The sequence below is a fragment of the Plectropomus leopardus genome, chromosome 21, assembly GCF_026936395.1.
Source record: "Plectropomus leopardus strain MGB_pleo_1.0 chromosome 21, ASM2693639v1, whole genome shotgun sequence".
Lineage (NCBI taxonomy): Eukaryota > Metazoa > Chordata > Actinopteri > Perciformes > Serranidae > Plectropomus > Plectropomus leopardus.
The window spans coordinates 14,838,375-14,850,478 of NC_142196.1; the positions used below are offsets into that span (position 1 = coordinate 14,838,375).

Consider the following 12,104-nt stretch of genomic DNA (forward strand, 5'->3'; position numbering starts at 1 on the left):
GTGTTCTAAAAGCACATGCCACACCACTTGGTCAGGGTAAATTTTGAAAATTTCAGTGGTATTCGGAGGGCTGGTCCAACCCAAACATTGTTACTCTGCGTTTCAGGTCTGCTGGGCCCAGCCAAAAGGGAAGCCTGGTTGCAATTGCGAGCAGAAATTGAAGCCTTGACGGACTCCTGGTTAACACTGGCACTGAAAGCACTAACATTAATCCACTCAAGGTAGGACTCCAGTGAGGAAAATTGTACCCAGTCCCATACCGCACGTCTATAAACTCGCATGTGGTGTAAATAAGTCAACTCCATATTCCCAGGCTATTAAAGCTCTGAATTTATCTTCTGGATATGCTTTGTCGTCTGATTTTGAAAGTGTGCTTAGACGTCTGACTCTAAAAGGAAGCTCGGATTCAGTCCTTCACTGCATGTCATGTTTTAATTCTTTGAAACCTGGAATGGCATCACTTTTGTTTTGCTGCATTCAAATGCCTTTCACATGCATTTAAACTCTTGAAATCTGAGCAAATTGGTTCACTTTCTTATAAAAACTTGGCAACTTGGCAAGATATGTCCATCACATGAAAGAAATTAGGAAAAGAAAATGACCTGAATATTTTATGTTTAATATATGTTTTAAGAGAGAGAGAGAGAGAAATTGAAATAGTAGATAGTAATAAAAAATTGGAAAACTACAATAACATTAATAATAATAATAGTAGTAGTAGTAGTAGTAATAGTAATAATAATACCTGTTTTTTTTTTAACTTTTTTATGTTTGATCTTGTCTTTATTTTGTTCAATTTCTTGTAGCTAAAGAAATCAAGCCAATTCACTTATGTTTCAAAGGGTTAATGAAGTGATACATTGCATATCTTCACTTTGTGTGCACTATGTTGTCTTTTGTTAGTGATTTAGAATGATGTCATCCCTTTGCTCTGTCTCTCTACCGTAGGTCAAACTGTGTGAATATCCTGGTGACCACCACGCAGCTCATCCCTGCCCTGGCTAAGGTCCTGCTCTACGGCTTGGGGATAGTCTTTCCTATCGAGAATATTTATAGTGCAACCAAAATAGGTGAGTATTTGATTTGAATCCTCTTTTGTTTTGTCCAGTGTGATCAGTCAACCCTTGTGAGTGTAAAAAAGTTAGGACACACGTGCTACCTAAGCGACGGGACAGAGGCGTGGATGGGGTGGGAGATTCAGTCACCGGAGAGGGTTGATGTTCCTCTATGAAGGAATAGGCCTAATCAGCCTGGGATTATTTTCCTGGAGCTGGGCCTGCGCTGGGCCTCCCCAGGCCTCTCCTGTTCAGTCTCTGCATATGAAACCACTTCTGCACATTTATGTCATTCCACAGCAACAAGACCCCCCTCTTCCTCCCCCTCCTCCAATCTCCCCCCTTTTCCTCCAGTCCTTCCCCTTCTTTACTGTTTCAAATGCAAAATAAACATCAAGCTTTACTCCCGCACCGTTTTCAGGCCCATCAGCGCAGAGTTGGAGCAGAAAGCAGCTCAGAGTTCCTCGGAGCGTTAAGCGCACTGGTCCTCCTAACCAGACCTTGTAGCATGCAAGAGTGATTTTAGCTGATTTAAGTCCATTTAACCCAGGTTTGAGGAGCAGAAGGGCAGAGTTAATGCTTTTCAGATTGTCTTTATCTGGGGGCTGATCTTATCACATCTCCTCGCCGAGCTCAAAGTGTTTACACTCTGGCCTATTTTGTACGTGTGGTGTTTTTAAAGGGGCTCTTGTCACCCTGTGCCTTTGAATCAACTTGATGGCGTTTAGTGTGGGTCCCTGTGAGTGTCCATGTGTATGTGTTTGCAACCACTCGACGCTCCACTAACATCCTGCTGTCGACCCCCCCACAGGGAAGGAGAGCTGCTTTGAGAGAGTAATTCAAAGGTTCGGGAGGAAAGTTGTTTACATTGTTGTTGGAGATGGTGTGGAAGAGGAGCAAGGCTCAAAAAAGGTAAGAAGTCTTGGAATAATAGAAACCACATTCAAGGGATGGGACAATACACAATTTTATTGCAGATTGCAATTGAAAAAAACAAACATTCACAATAAGTTGATTGTGGTGAATTTCCACTCTTGGGATGATTGTATATATCATGTCTAGCAGCACCCAAAGAGACTTCCGGGATAGCAGCAATAAAAGAGATTCTGCAAAAACCAAACAGCAACCAGGTCTAAAAAATGAGGCCTGAGGCAGGCTGGAAAGCAAGTTAATCCCCATAGACCCCAATGTTAAAATTCCTGACTGTACGGCAGATATAAACATGTTCAAAAAACAGTTTCAGTCTCTATTGCTCATTTATGCAGCATCTAAATATGGTAACTACATGCTTAAAAAAAACAACAAGATGGCAATGGCTGAAATGTTGAACTCGAGGCTTCAGAACGACAGACCACAAACCAATAAGTGATATCATGGTAGCTTTGTCCATTATTTTATATTATCTCTGGCAAAAACAGCCTCAAAAATCTCAGAAGATCTTAACCCTTTGTAAACATGGCAAAGTAGCTTGATTTCTTTCAAAAACATGAGAAGACGGCAATGAGCAACTTAAGACGAGATGACCCAAAAATGAGCAAAAGTAAAATTACCTGAATATTAAAAAAAAACAAAAAACAACCAAACAAACAAAAAACTGCTTGAAAACTATAATAATTGTATTCAAAAAATAAATATAAAAATAAATATATAATTAAGCTAATTTTAAATATAGTTCTCTTTGAAATTTCGCCTTGCTTTTAAAGAATAATGTTATAAATCTACTCATTTCTTGCGTATACCGGGATGTTTCTTGTCGAGTTGCTCATTGCCGTTATTCCCGTGTTTTTAAATCAAACCAATTTGCTCAGGGTTCAAAGGTTTTAATAATGTGAAAGGCATCTAAATGTGTCACTAGAAAAGTGATATCAGTCCAGGTTTCAGAGGGTTAATCAAGCTTCAGTAAATTTCATATCAAATGATGTGACGCGACTTGCCTTTTCCAACAGTTAAAAGCCTGGCTTTTTTAAAAATTGTTTGTTTTTCACTTAAAAGGATGTTGACTAAAAAAGATGTGTGTCCTGTCAGTGATGATTCCAGTATGTTTTAGTACTATTTTAATAGTTTTAAGCATATTTTGGTGATTATGGGATAATATTGTAAATCACAATTACTTTGGCCAAGATAATTGTGACATATACTCGATTATACCACGCACTGCATTCACACTGAGTCCTCTGGTGCGAAGACAGTGTTTGGACTTGTGATTATTCTCGGTGAGGTCAGGAGTTCATAATGAATGCTCACAGAACACAAAACATACCTGCCATACCTTTCCAAAGAAAGGAATCAGCACTCCAGGTCCCTCCTCAACAGTCTTACTTTACTTTCATTCGTTTATCCGCTTATAGGGCATCCAGTACAAGAGAGAAAGTCTGTAGTGTGTAATCAGCGCTCTTCCTCCGCCATCTCAGGTTTACAGAGCAGGGGAGGGGAGAGATGGCATAATTATATATTCCTGCTCGGTGCCCTGAGCAGCGTGAATGCTGTGTGTGTAATGCTAGGCAAGCCCTTTCAGGCAAGTCGAAGGCACATTGTAAATAGAGCACACATAAAGGAGACTTAAATCATTGTTGGTGAAATTAGAATATTTACTGCAAGCCTGTTAGCACGGCATGGATCAAGAAAGGTATCTGTTCTGATGAATCTGCCCTTTTTCTGTTACCTGTCGGCTCTTGCTCCACAATTTGTGTACTCAGCGTTTCTGCCAAGTTTGGATGTAAACCAAATGCCGCATGGAAGCCGCACACAGCAAACATATTCATTAGCAAATTAATCAGCGGCCAAAGAGCATATTTCCCTGACAGTTACGGTGAGCCGCAGTGTCAGGGCGAAGACATGGAGTTTCCCTTTGAAAAGCCTCCAGCTCCTTTTTCACCTGTTTCTCAGTAAACAACGCAGAGAAGCGTGAGGACAGATGAAGAGCGATTAGGCGGCGATTAGGAAGGAGAAGCAACCTTTACCCTGGATAAGTGTGTAAAGCAATAGCTCTGTATTATGAAAAGCGAACACACCCTGGGAATATGGTCTGAGGGATGATTGTGGAAAAAGATGCAAATATTTTCACTCAGTCTTGAGTTGTTGGAGTGTGACATTGATGGAAGGATAAGGCGTTTTTTTCCTCTTCGTCTGAGTGGTGAGAGTCCCACGACACGCCATGCGGTAAAAGGTTTCTGTGTCAACATCAGAGAGGACGTGAAATAACACAACAATTTCAGCCGTCAGGAGGCACACATCAGACGTGACACTGTGTGGAACTACAAAAGCAAAACTTCTCTCGGCCCTCATTCCTCTACAAAAAAAAAAAAAATCCCTGACACAATTCTGCCCTCAGTTATTACCATTGCCTGGGAGAGAAGGCACAGATAGCATCTCCAGCTTTTAAACTTAAAAGCAAAGACAATTTACAAAACAAAAAGCAAAGAGCTTTTTAAGGGTCAGTGCAGGCTCTCCTAAGCGGAACATATGCCTGGGAGAGGCCATACCTTTGATAAGGGGAGGGTAATGGGCTCCACACACTGAGGAGCTGAGGACTCTACCTGACAAGCTCCTTTCATTCTCTGCGACTCAGGTTTCTCCCCCGTCCTCTGCTTGGGAACAACAGCTCATTTGCACTGTCCCAAACACACAGCGGCAGGCAGGAGTTCATTCAAAAGAGCCTGTGGGGAGTTCATTTCTGTCGAGGTTGAAGACAGCTACTGGATTAGTTTGGCGGTATAAAACTACACGTTGATGCAGGAGAGAAATTAGTTAGAGGTACAGATGTACTATTTGGCTGCACAGACAGATGCACAGGGGAGCAAGAGGAGCAGTCGCAGTGTTACTGATATGATTGCTTTTCCTGCTGAAAGGACCAGACTGCTCCATTCATTCACTGTATCATCGGCAGTGTAAAGAATAAAAGCTTCTGAGTCGGGCTGCAGCTAACAATTATTTTCATGGTTGATCCGAGGTGGGGCAAAGTTATTGTTTTGCGAGTCTCAAATAGGTCTTAACACTCAAGTTCCAAGTCGAGGCAGGCAAGTCCTAAATCAGGTCCAAAGTCCTAACCTTTGGGTTTCGACACAGAAACACATCATAATATAGTATAGTAATAGTAATATAGAGTAATAATATATTCACTTTACAAAAATTATGTTTTTTTTCTGTTTTATTTATTTATTTATTTCTTATTATTTTACACACACACACACACACACACACACACACACACACATATATATATATATGTATGTGTGTGTATATTCATTCATTCCCAAACTCTGGAAAAAGTTGCCTCTACATGTTAGGCCGGCCCCTGCACTGCCTGTTTTAAATTCCATCTTAAAAATGTATTTTTATTTTCTGGCTTTAAGATATTATGAGAGCAGTTTTATATCTTATTGTCCTTTAGTCTTTAAGCTGGTCTGTGTGTGTTCCTACTGCATTGTTTATATGGTCTTGTGGTTTTCCAGTGTTTTTATTAGTAGTTATTTCTCTAAGTTGTTTTCATAGTTTTTGCTATTTTTGGATTGTAAAGCACTTTAGTCAACTTGTTGTTTTTTTAAATGTGCTTTATGATGACATTTGGATAGGACTGGATTTAAAAAAACAGATTTTTTTGGAAGATTTTCAGTCTTTGCCTGTATTTTTTGACCCACATATTTTACATACTTCTGCTCTCTTTTTGTTGACTGCCCATAGTTTTTGTTTGCCAATCAGATTATTTTTGGTATCGTTTTTTTCCAATTGGCGCTTCGTGATGTAGTCTTAGTACTTCATGGTTCTCTTCTGCAACTTAAGTTTTTTCTCCTAACTAAAAAATAACTCAAACCCAGGTATTGAGTATCAAATTAGTTGACAGTTAAAAACCTTTGACTAAGCGTTGCGGCTCTACATCTTAGCACTTCTTGTGAATGCTGTGATTGGCTCGTTTTTTTTTTTGTTTTGTTTTGTCTCGATTTTTGTCTATATTCCTGTTTTGTCTAGTCCCATGTATGTACTACATGTCACTAACTTGTTTTTTGTAATACCCTTTGCACCAAAAGAAAAATTTGGCTGCAAGTAGTAATTTTTTTCATCATCGAATAAGTCAAAGGAAATAGTGAGAAATGGCTCTCACAGTTTCACAAATTCACATCTTTATCGCTTGTTTTGTCAGACCAACAGTCAAAAGTTCAAAGGTATTCAATTTACAATAATCATTTTTTAAAAAGAGAGACAAAAGCAACAAACCCTCACATTTTTGAAGCGAGAAGATGAGAATTTGTGGGTTACAATAATTTTCTGTAACTTTTCTTGTTTCAGCCCTAAAAATGTATAGTTGTTTTCAGTCTAAAATAAAACTCCATTAAACATAGTGTGATGTTGTTATTCCTCCCTCAGCACAACATGCCCTTCTGGAGGATCTCCAGCCATTCAGACCTCATGGCCCTCCACCACGCTCTAGACCTGGAGTACTTGTAGCACTACATCACCATCGTTCACCCTGCTCCGCCTCAGCACACCCTGCAACCTTTCACCTTCGCCCTCCAGCCCCGTCCTACGCTTGCCGCAGACCTTGCAGCACAGAAAAGACCCCCCTGGGCTGCCTGGCGTCTGTCTTCCACTTCACAGGAAGAAAAGAAGAGGAGAATGGAGGGAAAAAAAAGGCCGAGCACACGGTTAATGTGCTGACATACGGTCACACTTCGTCTTAACCCTAAACTTTTTTTTTTTTTTTTCCTCTGGAAGCGAAGGAGAGAGGTGAATTTACGGCGCTGCAGCTGCTTGCCCTGGTTACTGTGAATTGGCCGCTTTCTGAAGCTGTCAAAGTGTTTTACGGCCCCCTGTTTGTGCCGGGACTCTGTCAGGGTTCACACCTGTGAGGAGAGCAGAGCTACTGATGGCCTCGCCCGCCTCGCCTCACCTCGCCACAGAACTCAGCTACAGTCAACCACAGGCCCGCGACTACTGGTGGTGGCATTTCTCCGTCCCTGTAGCTCTTCACCTCCCGCCTCTTTCTGTTCCTTATCTGTCCACCTACTTTTTAGTCTCTCTTCCGTCATGGGACAGACAGACAAAGCGACTGCTCCTGTGTTAACCGTCGGCCTGGGAGTCCTGTGCTTGTTATTTATGAACGGAGACTTTGTGAGTGGCGCCGTGCCACTGAGAAGGTACCTCGACGACAAAAGACTTGTGCCTTTTACAAAGTACTATTGATTTCCACCGCAGCGAGAGGAAGACGTTAAGGGAAGAAACAAAAAAAAGGGGTTTTCTAATAATTTAAGGAAATTAGAAAAAACTTTATTTACAATGCTGAGACAATCGTGTATAGAGGAAATCTTTTTTTGTGTGTGTAAGTTTGTAATCACTGGACTATTCCTTCCTATATTCATTTAGGTACGTGCTCTTGAAAGGTGGCAATGCATTTTCATTGAAGTAAAAAAACATAATAAATAAAAGGCATCCCATCGCACATAAGCTTGTGCGACGCCTGAAAGTGTTGATGTGTTCAAGTTTTGTTCAGTAAACAAATATGTAGATAATGGGATTTTGTGATAAATCGTTTTGTCAAGACCAAAAGCATGGATGTCAAGTGTCAATGACCTTTCATTTGATTCTGTGATGTTTCTCGTCCTTACAGGAAACACATCTTTATACAGCATAACAGGTCTCCTCTACTGCTAGCCCTCTTCACACTCATGTTTTAAAGGGAAAGAGGTTTTTTTTTTTAATGTTATTCAGAAAGGTAGCTCACAACTTGTGTCCTTACGGCATTTCACCAGCTTGCAGCCCTGACCCCAGATATTTGGAAGCAAACTTGATTCTGATTTTCAGATGTGGCATGGAAGTAAGAAAAAGCCTCCTGAGAGCCATTTTAACAACAAATTTGAATAAATCTGAGATTTAAAAAAAGCAGGCTTGAATAGGTTTTATTATCTTTTATACAAGCGCTATAACAACTCTTGTACAGCGAGCGTAATTTTGTATGATGTAGTGTTTTTATTTTGAAAATACCTTCTGTGTCCCTCTTTGAAACGGTTGAAAGACATGAATCTCTTTTCATAAAGCTTCTACATCTGTGGACGGGGAAACCGTAATTAATGTTGAGAGAAAAGCCACTAACTTCGAGGGGTTTGTGAACATACAGGACATGTGCTATCGACTGTGAATTTCTTAAACGGAAACCCATTCGTTGTGTTTCTAATTTTTCCCTCCTTTGCACATGATCACTGTTGGCCTTTACATTTCAATTTGGATCCCTCTCTCCCCCTAACAGACCCCCCTCCTCCTCACCCACCCACCCCCACCTCAAAACAACTTCTTCCCCCACGCTCTGGGGGTATCTACATATTGCTGCTAGATCAAGGTAATAGTAGGTAACTAGAGGAAATGTTTTATAGATTCATACAGCACGCTTTTTTTTATTATGTTGCAATCATAAATGCAAACTGGAAATACTTTACACTACATGGGCCTCATTGTGAAACGCAAAAGATTGTTGTGTCTGCAAAATATGTGTACAGATGTTTTTGACATTATTATTTGATTGTGTTTAAATTAATAAAACTGATTTGTGAACTGTTACATGTTGCCCTCTGTTTTTTGGAGGGGGGGGGGTTAAAACTGCAACTTAATACAAAAAAAGTATTGCTGATAGTGCACTTTCATATTGCGATTATTATGCTTTTGTCTTGTCTTGTTGAATTTAACTCGCCTATAAATTTCTTTTCCCAACACTGTAAAAAGTAACCTTAGGCTTGAGGGTAAGTACTTTTAAGTCAAATGGCTCAAGTCCAAGTGAAAACACAAGTTTGTTACATTTGTATTCAAATCAAGTCAAGTTGCAAGTTTTTTAATATTCTTTTGTCAAGTCCAGTCTTAAGACAAAAGATTTAAGACTTGAGTCCAAGTCATGTGACTTGTGTCTGCACTCCTGTTAATAACACCGAATAACATCACTATCTGCACCCAGCGTCCAGAGACTGACACTGATGTCACAGGCCTCAGCCACTAATCCCACCAGGAAGCAAATAGAAACTGGAGCTGGTGCAAGTCTAGACCAAACAACATCACACCCCCACATGCTAATGGCATCCTTTAAATTTGCACCATAGCTGATAAAAATTTAAATACTTTTTACTATAAGGCTACATCTAATTCCTTCCTTGATGACTCAAAAGCACTTTATACTTCTATGCATTTCTATTAATATGATTTATTTTCATTATTCCTGTCAGACAATGCTAGATATTCCCAATGGCCTCAACAATGTCAAACACGCACCACACATTCTTGAGGCTCCGGAAGCCGAGCCAATCCTCAGCCCAATATTTGTAACATTTCTTATGTCTGGAGGAGCCTCCATGTGTAATTAACATATATCAAACCACTCCAAGCCATAGAGAGCTGAGTTAGTTTAAATAACACACGAAAAATATTTATGAGGCTGATTTTATGAGGTGGTCACAGCTAAGACAGTCCACCATGTAACACTAGCCCGGACAGGGAAGAAAGTGTCCGGCCTCCAAAACCACGTTGGAGAATTAAGCATGCATGGAATTTTATTTAGAGCCGCACGGCCCGTTTAATATCCAGATCAATTATGTTTTCAGATGGAGTGGGAGTGACGGCCAGGGTGAGGCGCGTACGTCTGCCAGGCTGGACAAAGCAAGTTGGGCTGCTGACGCCGGTATGCACCGGCACAATGACCCCTAATGTGCTTTTTCCACTTCCGAACAGCTGAAAGACTGAGTAGTGTCTGAGGTCCTGACTGGCGGTCTTTCTAGGACAGGAGCGCTGCAGCACAGAATAGAGGTCTGTTCTCTTTGATAAGTTTTCCTGATGCTCAGAGACCTGGCAGTGAAACTCAGACACAACCAGACCCAGACATTTTGTGAAAGAAAAAGTGGGTGTTGTGGCATGTCGGCCAGCCGCTCTGGCTGCTTGCGCTAAACAGAAGGGAATAAAATAAGAGCTAGATTGTGTCTGTTTGGCTTGTACAGTACCTGACTTACAGTCCTCTCACAGGACTTTGATTTTCTGTGAGATTTATCATCTTTTGATGTTGTTGCAGATCCAGCAAACATGCCATGTGCTTGCATTTGTTGGGTAAAGGTGTTCCTGTGCATTAACCGTTGGCAAATAAGCTTGATTTCTTTCAAAAACAAGGGGATAAGGCAAATTGGTGAAATTGGTAAGAAGTACATAAATTACCCAAAAATTTGTTTTAAAAAATGCCATGGAAAAAGTGCTTAAAAAATGGAACTACTTTGTGACATAAATTTAAATATGCAATTATAATAATTCTGTATTTTTTTCCCTGTCCTTTTTCTTTTTTTCCCTTAATATTTTCCCTAGCTTTAAAAATAATTTTCTGAATTTACAAATTTCTTGCAAATTGTGGAACATTTCTTACCAAGATGCTTGATCTTTACTGAACTCCCATCAACCCCCTTGAGGAAATAAAGGGAGACATTACCTAGCAGGTCCTCTGTTGGGCATTCCTCTCCAGGACGTCCCAGCAAAGCGCCCGCCCTCCATAAAACTGTACTGGAATAATAAACAACGCCATTGGTGATTTACGACCTTGCCCAGACAGTGATTTCATGCAGATTTCCATAGAGGGGGCCTCTGACGGTGCATCACAATTGAACTAATATTGTATTACATGCATATCAAACTCCCCCCAAAAAACCTGATCTGCCACATCTCTTTTATGAGCAGGAAGCCTATTAATAGGCCTGTGTTCTCCTCTTGGTGGCTAGCGTGTCTCAAGTTAGGGGAATTTGTCTCTGCAGCGAGCAGATGTTCCCAGATTGAAACGGCCCGCAGCTCCTTCCAGCTGCAAGGACTTTCTGCTCAATCTAAGAACCAAAAGCACACGCTATTAGGTTGTCTCGGTCTGCGTTTCTTTATTTTTGGTTTGGCTGATGCTGTTTGTCCGGAGGCAGGATAGACAAACCGCGCTGTCACTGATTGCAGCTCCTCCTCCAGTGGTTTTCACATGAAGAGAGGCTCCTTGCTCCTCTCCAGAGGCTCAGTTAGCCTTGGCAGCCAGTGAGAGTGACAAACCTGTTGTCATGCTGTGGCGGGCGGTGGTGCTAAACTAGGCCCTTTGTTTACTGTTTGTTTATTTCTCAGTTACTGGGATTTGACAGGCAGAGTGGGGCAGGGACAGCTGGTAATCAGGAAGCTGTGGATGCCAGGGATCCCAGCCAGGAGTGTCAAAACCGAAGGGGCCAGGCGTCCACACAGCTATGCCTGTCCCGCACAGAAGAGGCATTCCCGAGGGGGTCTAGAATGCGACAACACAACGCATATATGATGGTGGAGAGTTTGAGTCAGATAAAAAAAGATCTGATTTTAATCAAGCAGCTACTTCCTGTTAAATTAAATGCGAAAGTGCCAAAGACTGCAGTTCTTTGAATGGCCACTTGAGGCTGGCTCCAAAACAGAGTTAATCCCCATAGACCCCATGTTAAGCAGAAATAAACATGTGTACAGCCCGGTCCACAATCCATTGTGATGTTACAGTCTCTACGTCCATTCTGTGGTGTTAAAGGACTTGCAGATTGGTTGGGACTGGTAGAGGTCAGCAAAGGTTATGCTGCAAGATAAGGAAATTGTATTTGCTATTCACTGCATTAAGGTTTTCTGAAATCCAGCATGAAAAAATGCTGTTATTTTACCACAAGTAATTCTTTTGACAAAACCCAGACTATTTTAATGATGAAATACATTGGTAAGCATTGTCTCTAATCATTCATGTATCCCACACTAGCTCAGCAGTAGTTGCTGCAAATGTCATAAATCAGAAACATGTTGAAATACTCTTCAAGCAGCTAGTCATCACAATTCTGTGTTAGTCTTTTTGTCTCTTGATTGCATAAGTTGCTTTTTATTTCAAACAATTTTCATTGGCAGTTGAAGCAGTGAGTCCCACTGCGTGCCTCCTGCAAGCAATAATTACTTGTACAACAACTGCTGTAGTTTAACAGCTACTGAAATTCACTTGCTGAGAAAATATGGCAACAACTGGTACACTTTCACATCATCTCTCACCACAGCTCATAACCACTATGAGGTCGC

At 41.0% G+C, this 12,104-nt stretch overlaps 1 protein-coding gene across 14 annotated transcripts in view; it reads left to right on the forward strand.

The window, feature by feature from the left end:
• eya1 (EYA transcriptional coactivator and phosphatase 1) overlaps window positions 1–8,600 on the forward strand; it is a 71,776-nt gene extending 63,176 nt beyond the window's left edge. For all 14 annotated transcript variants that reach the window (XM_042510504.2, XM_042510508.2, XM_042510512.2 and 11 more), the window contains 4 exons: window positions 107–221; window positions 949–1,070; window positions 1,867–1,967; window positions 6,417–8,600. In XM_042510504.2, coding sequence (XP_042366438.1) covers window positions 107–221; window positions 949–1,070; window positions 1,867–1,967; window positions 6,417–6,497 — 419 coding nt within the window. In that variant the 3' untranslated portion in view covers window positions 6,498–8,600. The remainder of the gene's footprint in view (window positions 1–106; window positions 222–948; window positions 1,071–1,866; window positions 1,968–6,416) is intronic.
• Window positions 8,601–12,104: the final 3,504 nt, after the last annotated feature.